Source organism: Haliotis rufescens, unplaced genomic scaffold, assembly GCF_023055435.1.
Source record: "Haliotis rufescens isolate VD_foot unplaced genomic scaffold, xgHalRufe1.0.p SCAF_5, whole genome shotgun sequence".
Lineage (NCBI taxonomy): Eukaryota > Metazoa > Mollusca > Gastropoda > Lepetellida > Haliotidae > Haliotis > Haliotis rufescens.
In genome coordinates, this window is record NW_025964223.1 from 9249392 (window position 1) to 9265721 (window position 16330).

The 16330-nt window shown below is 42.2% G+C and overlaps 1 protein-coding gene across 1 annotated transcript in view; it reads left to right on the forward strand.

The window, feature by feature from the left end:
• The window catches only part of LOC124119986, a 51333-nt gene extending 36574 nt beyond the window's left edge, over positions 1 to 14759 (forward strand). The window contains exons 3-6 of the mRNA XM_046482708.2: positions 3164 to 3556; positions 4510 to 4572; positions 5881 to 5971; positions 8357 to 14759. Of these exons, the coding sequence (XP_046338664.1) occupies positions 3164 to 3556; positions 4510 to 4572; positions 5881 to 5971; positions 8357 to 8612 (803 nt within the window). The 3' untranslated portion in view covers positions 8613 to 14759. The remainder of the gene's footprint in view (positions 1 to 3163; positions 3557 to 4509; positions 4573 to 5880; positions 5972 to 8356) is intronic.
• Positions 14760 to 16330: the final 1571 nt, after the last annotated feature.

A 16330-nucleotide genomic window follows, 5' to 3' on the forward strand; every position in this document is an offset into this window, starting at 1 on the left:
GCAAGGAGGCTCGTGTTTTAATGACATCAAAATTGAAAAATAGTATCAATTTACACTCTCTCAGAAAACCTTCACAGAAATAGCACACGATCTGGAAAGCTGAAAGCTTCTGGCGCAAGCCGGCTGATGCCGATCGGATGGTTACAATGTGTGACCTGGCACATTGTGTCACAGTGCCCTCCTGGAACGTAGTTCTTGCTGCCAATAACCAGATTCCCTGGTCGAGACTTAATTATTTACAAGTCGAAGTGATGTGGCCGGATTATAGAAAAGTTCAGTATAACTATTGAACATGGTGTTGTGTATTATATTAGGACGCAAGTTATATATTATCATCAGTAACATTGTTCAGAAACTGATATTACGAGAAAGCCTTTGAATTTCTTCCGGTGAAAAGACAAGCAAACAAAAAACAATAAACTGTAAAGGTCACAGCGGATCTCCTTGCAAATATGATTGCTGTCATGTTAACATTTGCAAGTCACAAATTATGCAGCGGTTATATCATGTTGAATGCACATGTTTATACCAGGATCGTTTATCGAAGGCGTTTTTGCCTCTAATGTAAATTAGCCTGAAATAATGACATGCAAAAAGATTGCATAGAGAATAAACTCAACCCAGATCAAAGAGTGTTGTAGTGCCTTGTCGTGGCTTGTCTGTGCATTTGCAAGTCGGCTTGAATGTGTTTACATATCTTGAGCGGATTTATTACCTAATCGGGTACGACGTCTAGAGGTAGAGGGTCCGCCCGAAGAGCGAATGGTCTGGGGTTCGATCCCCGGTCGCGTCATACCAGAAGACGTCAAAAGATGGTACTTGTTGTTACCCTGTCTGGCGCTCGGCATAAAGATGATAAAACATGGACTCAGGACACTGTGTCTGAGTAGGGTGTTCATCTTAAGCTGCAGAATGGTATCTCGGTAGGCTAGCTCTATGAAATCTGCATGAGTCGGGGCTAGTCCAAGCAGACACAGACACACACACACACACACACACACACACAGACACACACACGTGCAGTGACGTCGCTAGATGAGTGCAATAATCTTAAACGCGACGGTAAACCCCATTTCACCTCACATCATCTAACAAAACTGACTTGCCCAAACACACTGGCCATATTGAAACGTTAATCCGGAAAAGGCCACGTCAGATATAGTATTAATTCACTCTGTGTCCCACAATTGCAGTCCAGAAGACCACGAATGAAGCCCGGGTGGTTTTTGAGACCAGAGTGAGTGAGTGAGTTTGGTTTTACGCCGCTTTTAGCAATATTCCAGCAATATCACGGCGGGGGACACCAGAAATGGGCTTCACACATTGTACCCATGTTGGGATTCGAACCCGGGTCTTCGGCGTGACGAGCGAACGCTTTAACCAGTAGGCTACCCGACCGCCCCTTGTAAGAACAGAGGTCTGCGTTACATGATTTAACGTGACGTAGAAGTTTTTTCAACCAAGTTTTCACATATATCCGGATTAGCCGGAGTCCGGTTTTGACAGTTTCAACTGAAGTGAAATATGAAGTGTTTCTGTTATTTCAACAAGATAAATGTGTATTTGGTCTGCGTTTGTTCGAACATGTACACTGCGTCGTTATAACACAGTTTGAGGCAGGGCGTTATGCCTTTCAGTCTCATTGTCACGACAGATAATTAATAACGACATAAAATATTCATAAAATACCGCGTTTCTTTCATAGTTCAACGAGTAATAATTACGCTACCCCTGAGACGATCTTAGCCGGATCAGATTCTTGGAAGTCAACCTTAAAGATTGCATGTGCTGTTTTATTAAGCGTATTCTCAATGTCGTGAGTGACTTTTGCGGATGTCCAATGCTTTGAATTTGTAGATTCCTTTCTACGTCTAAGTGTGTGACGTCACATGACGTGATTCACCATTTTGTATCAAGGTAAAATTCAGCCTATGTATATATGCAATAGAGAGGATGCTAAGTATGCAATATCGTTTGGCTAAATATGTTATTTAATGCTGAGGTAAGAAAGCATATGTGCGTAACTGTATTATGTTTACGGAATCTGTATACGAGTTTCAGCTTCAATGAATCTAGGAGAGGGGAGGATGGTGCCGTCGCGGTGCAGAGTTGCTTCCCTTATCCGCGTCAGGATCCGCTGATCTGTGTTTCGAACAGATCATGATTCATCATGAGTCATTCCCTTCCTCTTTAGGGCGGTCGGGTAGCCTAGTGGTTAAAGCGTTCGCTCGTCACGCTGAAGACCCGGGTTCGATTCCCGACATGGATACAATATATAAAGCCCATTTCTGGTGTCCCCCGCCGTGATATTGCTGGAATATTGCTAAAAGCGGCGTAAAACCAAACTCACTCACTCACCCCTTCCTCTTTGCCTTAATAATGTGAACCCGACTGCAACCTGTTTCCAATAACGTGTTCCTCACATGCAACGCGACCCATGAAGATCCTGGGTAGAATATATCTTCAGCAACCCATGCAAGACTTAAAAGGCAACTATACTTGTCGTAAGAGGCGACTAACTGGATAGGGTGGTCAGGCTCGCTGACTTGGTTGATGCATGTCATCGTATCCCAATTGCGTGGATCGATGTTCATGATGTCAATCACTGGATTGTCTGGTCGATTATGTACAGACCGTCGTCATATAGCATGAATATTGCTGAGTGCGGTGTTGAACAAAAAACAAACTAACAAATGCTATCATATAATGTTACGTTTATAACAGATGTGATCACATGAACTGAACTCCAACGAGACATCACTTGGTGTCAGTTCTTGATCCCATTTTATATTTGTCTTAATTTGTCACTATTATATATGCATTTGATGATGTCGTTCAACTACTTTCCTGCGTCTTGGCCGTCCTCCTCTCGCCCATGACGATGTTGCAGATGGTGATCTCATGTTGTCGTACCTCATCCATACATCCTCGTCATTGATTGAGACTGATTCAATTCAATTCATCTGTTTTATGAGCCCATTTACAACCTTAGTCTTGGTAAATTGGTTTCAAGTTCCTCATTTTATGTACGATAGTAAGTGCATCCTAGCTGTGACATTTTCAACAACGAGCCCTTCTTGACAAGTAGTTTTTCTCAAGGCATAAATACGGTTTATTTTGCCATTACACCTGCATCAAATAGCCATTTGTCCTTCTTTTACAGATACTGCGAGTATTGGATTCTGTGAATCTAGGTCAATTACCGGCCATACTGTCAGCCTCCGATACGACGAGACAACAGCTGATGATAGTGATGAGAAAACACTACATGACTGCTCGTGCCAGGTGACGTCATCTGGCTCAGAGCCAATCAAAATAACAGCATTGGACATCCGGCTTCAGGATAAGACAGACGATATGGAGTGTCACTACACCAAACTTAGTGTAGTGGATGCAAAAAATAAAAATCAAATTTTTAGAAACATTTTTTGCCTTGACAAGGAATTCATATTCGGGGTTCCTGTGTTGAATACGACCGGGTCCAGAGACATTCGCATATCGCTCGGACCAATAAAGAAAAAAGACTATCCGTCCTTTGTGTGGTTGCAGATAGCAGGTAGGTAAAATTCTTCCAAGAGGTCGGATATACGTTTCCCCGGCGGTAGAGCCTGGTATGGACACAGACAGGTGGGGGCGAACAGTTAGAAACTTACGCCAAGGGGCCGAACAGAAAATGACAGAACAGAACTTTATTACACTCAAGGTTATTACAAAAAAGGATATTGAGGATTTCAGAGAAAAAGGGTCGTTACATGTCTACCGCATTTCAAAGTATGCATAACAATGCAAAACTCGCAACGCAGAGTTGCGTCCCCTATAGGTGCTAGGATCTGCTGGACGGAGCTGATTATGATCCTTGGTTGGTTTCACCTACGTGGAATTATCTATGGCCTGCGTGACTTACCATGTCATTTAGCTCACTCTCTAAACTTTTGTTTTGTCCAAAGCGGCATTGAGTCATTCTTAAGCAATGCTGTAACTTTTACATATACCACCAAAAAGATCTGATAGTTCTTTAAAAGTTGGGTGTGTAATATGTAGGAGTATTATGGTCATCAAGCGGCGGTGGGGTAGCTCAGTGGTTAAAGCGTTCACACGCCACGCCGAAAACCCTGGTTCGATTTCCCTCATGGGTAGAATGTGTGAGACCCATTTCTGGTATACCCCGCCGTGATGTTGCTGGAATATATCTTAAAGCGGCGTAAAATCATACTCACTCATTCTGGTCATCCATATTCATTTTTTATTTTTTCGTTTTATTGTACCCCTACGGCGTGGATCGTTGTTTACAATATCGATCACTGGTTTGTCTGGTCCAGACTCCATATAGTGCAAAGGGTGCATGTAATCGTACCCTCACTGCGTTGATCGATGCTCATAATTTCAATCACTGGACTGTCTGGTCCAGATTCAATTATTAATAGATCGCCGTCATATTGCTGGAATATTGCTGAGTGCGGCGTTAAACAACAAACAAACAAACAAAGTTTGGTTTGTTTTGTTTTTCAGGCACATCCAACAGAACTCGAGTAACGGTAACTTGTAATGGGCCGACAACAGAGAAAAGTAACGGTAAGTCGTCACTCCAGCCCTCCTGCCGTAGTCTTCACACCATGTCCCCCATAGAGCCAGGTTATCATCCGCTGCGTCAATCACTGGTTTAAAATTCTCTCAGGCAAAAAACGCAAACGTGCACACATGATCATGACCAGTATTACTTGCTCTGAAATATTCAGGTTACAAATTGCTTTTCACACGTTCGAGTGTCTTGCATTGCCGAGGAAATGCGAATCAGAATATGATCAGTCTTGCGACCGGATGTTAACGCTTACTCTTTGTTGGCTTTCTAAAATAATCTAGTTTGTCCATTATAACTTTCATCGGGTCAGGAGATAAAAAGAAGACATTCCACAAAACCACTACTCTATTACAACTTCTCTGTTACAATAAATTCACTTCTATAGCTCTTCTGGCTGAGAGTTGCACAGATTTCCCGGTAGCCCCAGTTCATTATTCGAGTTGCCTCCCCTGGCCACACGAGAATCAGGTGATTGGGGTCCGAATCCCGGATAAGGATTGGTCTGTCAGCTCAATACCCGAAGTCTGAGGTTTCACCATGGTAATAAATGTGTACGTCACCATTGTGCTTTAGACCTTCCTCCCACATTGACCTGAGACCCATGAAGATCCGGGGTAGAATAGATCTTCAGCAACCCATGCTTGCCGTAAAAGACGACTATGCTTGTCGTAAGAGGCAACCAACGGGATCGGTGGGTCAGGTTCGCCGACGTGGTTTATGCATGTCATATTATCCCAATTGCGGAGATCGATGCTCATGATGTCAATCACTGGATTGTCTTGTTCAGATTCGATTGTTTACATACCGCCGTCACATAAAGCTGGAATATTGCTAAGTGCGGCGTTAAAAAACGAACAAACAAACAAACATTCACTTTTTTAATGATACCGCCTTGGTGGACCCAGTCGAGTTGGTTACCAGGGCCCTTTTCCACAAAGCGATCTTAGTGCTAAGTTGGTCGTAACTCCCATACCTTATCATAGGCTTACGATCAACGTATCAAAAGGTCGCTTTATGGAACAGGGCCCAGGACCCCCGATCCACACAGCGGTCTTAGCTCTAGGACCATCGTTATCCAGATACTTCACTACAGATAATCGTTGCGCTACGATCGCTTTGTGAAACGGGCCTGATCCGTTTTACAACAAATACGGCTTGTTGACGATCATATTTTTCTGCAACGAAAAAGATTCCTCAGTTTCAACCACCAATGTTTGAACGCCGCATCAACAATTTCAGGGCCATTCGCGGCGAATCATGGATCTGATTTCATTGATCAATAAACATTTGATGTTTTCTAGGAACGCTACCTGAAGCTATAGTGATAGCTATTATCAGTGCTGTGATACTCACTGGGATCATTGTGACCATCGTTGCGCTCTGTAAGAAAAGGTAAGTGTACACATTTAGTCTCCATCCACCCCGTTAATCCGCACACCTCATGTATCTGGAGATCCCAAACCGTTTAACCGTTAGGTTTCGAAGTACAAGTTTATTTTCGTGCCAGTTTGTTGCTGAAAAACACTACCATCTCTAGTACTTAATTGACTGATCTGTTAACGGATATATGTGTTCGTGACAAGTTGTGTTTTAATGAAATCAATTAGAAGACACGCAGACCAACTAGGAGTGCAGACAAGTCTCTTGAAGGAATTTAATCAGCTGCTCTGTTGACGGACCAACCTAATTTATTCCTACCGTCTGACAATGGTCCTCTCAAATTAAACCCTGGACTTTATCCGAAGACGTTTGTCTAGACCAACGACTATCAAGTCGATGATTTAGGGTGGTGTTATGTCTTCATCAAAGGTAATACAGTTCATGTTTGTGTTAAATGGAGGCGTGACCTGGGTTATTAGAGGCTGGGGACGGGACGGGACATTGATAATATATTGTGCTTTGAGGACTTCATCTTCAGTCGAGACCGCCTTCGTGGTCTGTTGGTAGAGCGCCCACCCGGAAGGTCCGGGGTTCGATTCCCGGCCGCGTCATACCAAAAGACGTTAAAAGATGGTACTTGTTGTTACCCTGTCTGGCGCTCGGCATTAAGGGGTTAAAACAAGGACTGGTCGGCTCGGAGTCCGTATACTGAGTCTGAATACGGTATTCATGTTAAACCGCGGCATAGTATCTTAGTGTGCTAGCACTATCAATCGGCATCAGTCCGGACTAGTACAAGCACACACACACACACACACACACACACACACACACACACACACACCCACGTGCATGCACGTCGCTATATTAGTGCAATTATCTTGGACGCGACGTTAAACCCAATTTCACCTCACCTCACCTCATCTTCAATAGTTAATATACGGCACACGAACCATCACGAGATAAAGCTTCCCTCATTGTGATGAAAAGGGCGTTAGTTCACACAGGGATGACTAACTTTCTTCACCTGTGGTCCAAGATCTCGAAAGTCATTGGGGGCGGTCGGGTAGCCTATTGGTTCAAGCGTCCGCATGTCACGCCGAAGACCCGGGTTCGATTCCCCACATGGGTACAATGTGTGAAGCCCATTTCTGGTGTCCCCGCCGTGATATTGCTGGAATAAAGCTAAAAGCGGCGTAAAACAATACTCATTCGAAATTTACTGTGCCGAGTTGCGTCCCGTATTCGCGGCGATGCGTTTATTAAAAATCTTTACCTCTATTATGTTTCATTGTTCCCGTGAGGTTTCCGGGTTAGGTCCACTACAACCTGTGTTGGTTGTACGAGGCAACCAAACGAAGCGGGCGGTCAGGCTCGGTGACCTGGTTGATGCATGTCTCCGACGGTGGGAATCGTTGCTCACAATATCGATCACTGGATTGTTTGGTCCATAATATTAACAGACATCCCGGCGTCAAACAACAAAGAACGTTGTCTGCAAACTCGTTCTTTGGGGTTTCACCAAGGTCACATCTAAACCCATTTGGTCTCAGAGCCTGAACTTGGCTGACCCAACGTGATACAACTTGCAGCGTTGAACCCAACTCTAACTCGCTCTTTCCCTCGCCTTTATTCACCAGCTGTATCCGGTTGTCTCGACATTCTTATGTCAACTTCGACACAACAGTAACAAACTTAATTCTTCAACACGCCATGTAAACATCTTGAATATCCAATTACTAAATCTTCATTAAACATGTTGTGCAAGGTATCCCTCCCAACGGTCGGTTAGTAAGGAAAATGTTTCAAAATGGGTAGTTGCTTTCGTCGCAGCAAGGATTACAACTCTGGCGTCCTTTAAAAGTAAAATAACTCTCATTGTCCTAATCGACAAATTCTCAATGTCCGTTTGGTCCGCGTAAATGACAGAAATGGTTTGGATTTCCTGTCGGCAGTAAAATTAAGTTAGGTTGGTCGGATGACAAGAAACACAAAAAAGAAGTCGTTCAGCCAAAAGTCAGAAGGGTCTTTACTATGATGATGATGTTGGAAACTGTTTCTAAGAACGGCGGGGAAGCGTAGACCTCGTCCAAGTGCTAAGATGTGGACAATACGCGAAGTTCACCCCACCACCACCACCCACCCCCACCCCAACGACATATTGCAGGGACGTCTAGACGTCTGGAAAGGGAAAAAAACGATTCTCAAATGAATATACGCTTCTCAAAAGAGGTTAACGAACACCCGATTGTTTCATATGACTATAGATCATGTCATGGTATTGCAACACCCAACCCTTCAATTGTGGATGTTCTTTAACTTCTTTAGAGTAGTATACATCTTTCCAACACAATGACTATGTACTTTTTCATGATGTCTCATCCTTCTGATTCACAGACAGCACCGCGAGTACAACCCGCCTCAGCCAGAGAACATCTACTTCGAGCTGGAGACCCCGGAGGAGAAGTATGACCAGATCCAGCTGAAGCAGCTCCAAGGCTCCGAGCCGATCAAGCCGGATCCCAGCTACGGCAGATTAAACTACGGCAACCCGGAGGAGAGCCACTACGCCGAGCCTGACAAGCTCAACGGCAAGACTCCACCCTATCTTATAGACAATGACTATGCAACGCCGGATTCTTGTAGGTCGTGACAAAGTGCAAAGGAATAGTGCTTACGCTGGCGTTTCAGCCAAGGCTGTGTGTACGGTGTTTACCAAAGGAACTTTGTGTGTTTACGTTATGATGTGATTGTTGATAATAATTATCATCACCACCTTGAAACGAATTTGAAGGAGAACGTTTCGGTGACGCTTGTGGACGTGCTTGTTTGGGGTTTATTTACATTAAGAGGCATCGTTGTGCTGTTTACAATACATTGCACGTTTAGTGTCCCCAATTGATAAATAAGATGGAATTGATTACTATTTTGGTTGTAAGAATGGTATTTGAAGATACTCCACTTCAAAGAAGATGGAACAACATCGTTAGAGGTAATAGTATTCTAAGAACCGGAATGTCTAAGAAAACGCGAGCGACCTAAGTACAGTGATTTGCCCTAATAGAAGCATACGGCATATCTTCCTCGGGCGATCTAACTATGGATGACCATGTGTGTTATTATGGGACCATCGTCAGCATTATGCATGGATATTCAGCCCTGCGGTGGTGACAATATCCCCACCTGTCAATCAAGGCTTCTGGTCATGGCATAACCAAGCTGTTGGATTAGTCAAGCTGAAGGAATATTCATACAGAATCACGAACTCTTACAACAGTGTCGGTGACATTACCATACGCTCTGGTGGAAGCAGTGTTCTCAAGTATTTCATTATATAAACAATGGTCGTATGATAACGGGTTATGGTTAAACATAAGCACCCTGTTATATGAGCATTAAATGATGTTTTCTTCCGCAGATCCGGGAAATAAAATTGAACCTTAATGACATTTAGATATCGACTATCTGCTATCTATGGACCAGAAAGCTATTTACTTTGGAGGGATAACGACATATGATTGCTGTCTGTAAGTGGATTTTACCCTGGGTTATGGCGACTGAATATTTCCCTCAAATTGACCTCCGGTAGTGACCAAACAACGGTGTGTTATCTTTCTTGAGAAATGTGCATGGTAAAGAGGTCATCAACCCAATTATGTACGCCAAACCAAATGAATATGGATATATAAACAGATACCTCTTATAAGCTTATCTGTCTCTTCTTCGGGCTGATATTGCTAGTATTTGGTATTCTACTAAGATGTAATCGTACCCCAATGTTGTATTCATGACAGGAAACTGTCCTCAATCTACTAATTAAATGGGAAACGATGCATCATCGGCTGTGAGGCCAGAGTGATGGACTGACGTCATGAGCATGCAATTAACTCGTTTGAAATAGTCACATCAATACTACACACACATAACGTTTTTTCTGTAAGATAAATTGTATAATATTGTATAAAGTTTGATTTTTGTACAGCACATCTTTAAAAACCAAACATAATTTAATACATTATGTACATGATGTATTTATATAAAATGTTTATAAATGTTTTTGAAAAAAATGTATAATAGAGTTTTTGCGATATATTTAACGCTATTGTTACAATCTACAATTTGATGACCTTTTCTAGTTTATATTTGATATTTTTATTAAAACCTGTCATCGTGTTCAAAGGTTAGATGTTTGGATGACGTTTTACAGCTGAAGGTGCGCGCATAACTCTCTAGATATACAATCTCCATCCACGTGTCCAGACTTGATCAACATTGCCAGACAATACTGTAAGCAATTGCCAACTGATACGACCGTCTGTGTAGAATTATAGTCATAAATGTATAAATGTCAGGTTTTATGATGACATGCATGCTGGTCCAAATGTCTTTATGGATACATGAAGCAATTAGCAACAAGTATATGTAACTACATACTCATATTATATATGGCAAATGAAATTTATTACTCACAAAACAACGTTGTTTCTCAAGCATGCTGTCTGTTATAGGCTTGGAGTTTTCTATATGTTTTAAACAATATTTGGATACTTTCCTTTTGTAATAGGAACCAGAATGCTATTTGGAATTCGTTGTTTGACAGGATGAATATGTGAGATTTCTTTGGTCGTATTTTACGGACGCTCCAATCACGAGTTCCGTTAATGAAGCGATTTGTTCTTCAGTACTTCTGATCTCACCGCACACGGACGTATATGTTGTTCATATTGAGCACATAATTTAGAAAAAATATTGATATGGTTGTTGAAGTTGAATTGATTGCTTTCGTCTAGTCGTAAATGGAGCCTAATAGGCATTTGACACTATATATTATTCATAATACAACCGTACGTGGTATGTTTAATTTCAAACGTTTGAACTTACAAGTCCCGTCTGAGTTGATCATGAAAGACGTGGCAAATGCAATCTTCATGTTTTCCTTTCTCTGAAAACATTTTCTTGGGTGATTTGTAGATTTGAAATGATGCTTTAATATTTCCTTGTGCTTGCATGCTTTATGAAGGCTTGGATGTTTTATGTACATGTGATGCGTTATTAATATATTTGTTTAATTTCTAAAAATATTGATAATTATGTTTAAGACCAAATTATTTCCTTCTGCCAAATGTATCTTAATGTAAGCATATTATGAGAGAGAAATGGGGTATAAGTGATTAAATGTTTTACGTCCTTTCCCAGCTATTACACCACTGAATTTTTTTTTCGTTTGCCGTGAATTATTTTATCAGGATTACAAACAAAAATCCAAAAAGCGTCTTTTTGTGAAATTGATAAATTACATAATGCTTAGAGCGTTATGCACTATTACAACTCAATATACCTAAGGGGTCCATTTTTCATTCGGGTCGCATCAAGCCCTGGGCATAAATCTGATGTCTTTTGGGTTTTGGTTGGAGCAAAATGTTAGACAAGATCCGCTATCGTGCTATTGATGCCAGTCATCAAATATCCATCTTTCATTCGGCACGTCTCAATACAACAGACTATCTCGGCCTGCACTGGGAGGAATCCATATTGGCGGTGTATTCCCTAGTTTCTCGAGTTCACGTGACTGTCACATTACACAATGGCCGTGTTCCTTTTATAAATGTTGCTTCCTACGGAATTGTATATCAAATTTCCATGAATCACGTTCAAAATCGGCCTTATGAGCTAAATGTATACGGAGCAGTCGGTATACGGTTTACTTTGAAAGCTTGCAATATCACAGCTCCATTGCTCCCCGAGGTTTAATGTTTTATGTCTGTGACGGAATCTTCCGAGTTGAAACAAATGACCCAATCTTACAGTGGACGAAAATACGGGAAGCAAAAAAATAAAGAATAGACGAAACGTGATAGCGTAATACCGTTATAATTTCATTTGCGATCAAATATTTTAGTGATCAACTCATGTCTCTTTAGTAACAGTTGATCCATTGTTATTGTTACTTGATCCTACCACTGCGTGACACGTGTCTGTTTGTGATTGGCTGCTTGTTATTGTTACACATTTGACCTACGGTGCTCACGTTACTACGTTCCCCTGCCTTGAGCTTCCCACATCAATCTCAGTGCATCATCCCCAACCCTGATTTGCCCCCACCGATATGTGGGCTAATTACCACGAGCTTGTTTAATTGTTGCTGATTATCATGTGTAGCCGATCTTATTACCTGCGGGCATTATCAGTTATACTATATACAGTAAACTACGGTTATAACGAACACGCTTATAACGAACTGACGGATATAACGAACTTACTTTTTGGTCCCGACTATTTGCTGTAGTTATGCTGTATATATGCTTATAACGAACTACGGTTATAACGAACTAAAATTAGTAGTCCCTTTGAGTTCGTTATAACCGTACTTTACTGTATACAATTTGTGTTCTATCAGAAACGGGAGCACAGGTGGCCCCATCACCCAAACGCCGCAGCTCGCTGTGTAGAGTTGCGTCCCTTGGGCACACCAGAAACCTATGATCGTGGTTCCATTTCGGGTCACCCCGAATATGTTTCAAGGTTTGTCAGCACCATACCCGTGCTCGTGGGTTTCACCGAAGTGGAAAACGTCTGAGACCTGATTCACTTCGGGCTTTCCTCCCACATTAAGCTGACACGCCGTGATGTGACTGGAATACTGTTCAAAGCGGCGTTAAACCCAACTCACCCACTCACTCTATCTGAAAAAAACACTGCACGCTCCCATTACACGATCCTAAACCAGTTTTCATTTATTCATACGCTATGAGACCGCCTCGGTGGTCTCGTGGTAGAGCGTTCGCCTGGAGAGCGAAAGGTCCGGGGTTCGATTCCCGGCCGCGTCATACTAAGAGATGTTAAAAGATGGTACTTGTTGTTACCCTGTCTGGCGCCCGGCAGTAAGGGGCTAAAACCACAACTGGTCGCCTCGGAGTCAGTATGCTGTGTCTGAGTGGGGAATTCATGTTAAACTGTGGCATGGTATCTCAGTGGGCTAGCACGATAAATCGACCGGACTAGATCGACCAGCAGCCACACATACACCTGCATGCACGTCGCTATATAAGTGCAATAACCTTGGACGCGACGTTAAACCCAATTTCACCTCACCTTCATACGCTATGAAGTTTGGGTTAAAGTAGGTTGTACTCTACATACTTAAACCCTTATTTTTTGACTGTTTTGCCGAAAATATGATGGATGTCAGTTCCGGATCTGTATTCCGGTTAATGTTTTAGTCCACTGTTACCATGGTTACGTCATATTCACGTCACAACACATGATTGATGTGGGAGACCTACAATTAGTGACGTAATGCCGTCACACAGCTGAAATCTCAGTTGGATTTTTATTGAATTTATTTTATTGAATCCGTTTCCATGGTTATTTCGATAATACCGGAAAACATGGTACATGCTTTTGTGATATTAACTCTATTCTCCCGCCAAGCTGGCGCGATTGATTCGTTCAGTAATTGTCACGATTTTGTTTCATTACTCAAAGTAATTGCATCGTTTACTGTATTTATGCCTCTGTGACTTGGCACAGCCAAGCCGCTTTTCCACATGCGGTTTTTGCGATGTACTGATAACTCATGCAGCAAATGTTTGGATGGGAGACGTTTTTGCAGACATAGGCATTATCGCGTTATGCCAAAGACTGTATTAAATCAAGTTGATTACTCACCGCTTGGCTGTGGTTAGTCTATTGAGATATTGTCCGCTTCAGCTTATGAGTTTAACCCAGCCTCCCAGCCTTGTGGCTACTGAAGTACTATGCTAGGTAATCAACTCATTAAATACTGAATCACGACACGTGACGGGGAAATGATTACTTGTGTTTTCAGTAACCCAAACGATCCATTTTGTTACCCTGAACTGTGTAAATCAGTACCCTGTAGTCAATAAGTCTCATGTGATTTTGTAGAATAAAAGCATAATAAAACCTTCCGACCCTATATGTTAAGGGCATGTGGCATGAATCTATTTACCTGCTTAAGTAGTAAAGGTTTACTGGTTCCCGTGCGAGCATGATGTGAAGGAACATGACCTATGATATGCTTCAGTACAAGGTCTATGATAGAAACATGTAACACCCGTGCCTTTCAGAAACAAATAATCCGGTGTGATTGATAATAATGTATTAGGGATTTTCTTTCCAGCAATATTCTGGCTGAAGATGTGTGCACAACTTGCAGTGTGGTGCTTCTTGTAGCTACTGAACACTAGAATCCTTCCTGTGCAATGTTAGCGGCAGTTATATACTTAAATTAATATTTAGACCTAGGATTAATTTTGAGTTGGTCTTTGTTTTAAATGATTTAAATTAAATCGTATTTCTGAAGAGAATATGAAAATAGATTGTTTTCTCATTTATTCGATGGTTTATTTCCGTTTGAAACAAATCATTCAATTATAACCAGCCTTTTGTTCATATTTGTTTCATTAATTGGTTTCTAAGCCACGACATATCACGTGTCAGATTGTATCAAGATTGTATTCGAGATGAAATCCTTTATGAGGTAATTAAATCATGTCGATGTTTCAGCGCCGTTGCTTTCGTTTGCGAAGACGATACGCACTGGAAAGAAGCGAGATTTCTTTTATGATTTGCGTTCCACCATACTGTAATATAACACGTGTAAAAAACATGTACAATTCGCCCTTGCAGTAATCCTTGTAAATATTATACTGTTTATGATCGCATGCATATAGACAGTGTATTTGTATGATGACTTGATGATGAACTGATTCACACATTCAATGATACTTGATTTATTGTTTTCTACTTGCTCAATAAAATTGACATTTTATACCTATCCCTTATTCGTTTAATACTTAGATACTTCCCATCCTTAAGAACCCCTTGTGGGTTTTCAGGTGAAGGATGCGTCCTCAGTACGTCATGCTTGTTCAAGTCCATCAAACCCCCTCCACGGTCTAGTGAATAGAGCGTCTGCAACCCTTGCTTGTCGTAAGAGGCGACTTTGTTCGTAAGAGGCGGCTAACGGGATCGGGTGGTCAGGCTCGCTGACTTGGTAGATGCATTTCAATGTATCCCAAATGCGTGGATCGATGCTCATGTTTGTTTGCTTGTTGTTTAACGCCGAACTAAGCAATATTCCAGCTATATGACGGCGGTCTGTAAATAATCGAGTCTGGACATGGCAATCCAGTGACTGACATCATGAGCATCGATCCACGCAATTGGCATACGATGACATGCATCTACCTAGTCGGCGAGCCTGACCACCCGATCCCATTAGTCGCCTTTTGTGGCAAGCATAGTCGTCTTTTACGGCAAGCATGGGTTGCTGAAGACCTATTCTAGCCCGGATATTCACAGATCCGATGCTCATGATAACAATCACTTGATTGTCTGGTTTAGACTCAATTATGTTGCTGGAGTATTGCGGAGTGCGGCGTTAAACAGCACAAACAAAACAAAAAAACAAACACACGTTATAATATGGTACGTGTTGTTACCCTGCCTGCTAGTCGGCATTAAGGGATAAAACAAATACTGGCTGACTTGGAGTTAGTATACTGTATCTAAACGGGGTATCCATGTTAAACTGCGGCATGATATCTCAGGGTGGCCCAATTGTCTTAGGCGCCGTAATTCGATAAGTAGAGTTGCGTCCCTTTGGCACGCCACACCTATTATATGGTTCGAATCTCGGTTCGCCCCGTTTATGTTTCTAGGTTTGTCAGCACCATGTCCGTGCTCGGGGGCGCTCAAGGTGGTAAACGTCTCAGAACTGGATCACTTCTAGCTTTCCTCTGGCATTAAACTGACACGCCGTGGTATAACTGGAATACTGTTCAAAGCGGCGTTAAACCCAACTCACTCACTCATGTTTTCTCAGCGAGCTAGTACAAGCAGCCCCACACATGCATGCATGTCGCTATTTAAATGCAATAACCTTGAACCGTTGATAAAACCCCACTTCACCTTACCTTAAGCCGATCGTGTGGTCAGGCAGTGGACTCTGTGAATTGGTATTAGCATGTCATCGAACCCTGACTGATCGTAGGAGTAAATAATAATAATAATAACGATAATAATAATATATTTATATTGCGCATATTTCCACACCAGGGCATGCTGAAAGCTATTATTACCCCGGTCACTGGATCAGTGTGCACTCAAGAATCCTTCTCAGCTCCCTGGGGAGTATTGAACCCAAGCTACCTGTTTGGCCCTAGAAGGTTAACAACCACATTGCAATCTCAACCTACCGGGTACCCATTCACTGCTGGGTGAACAGAGGCACATTCCCACCAAAATCACATGCCAAGGAGACGCCACATGTGTTACACGTGCTTCAGTTTGGGGCAGGACCGAAGCCCTTGCAACTCCCAGGAGTCAAGCAGCCGAACACGGTCA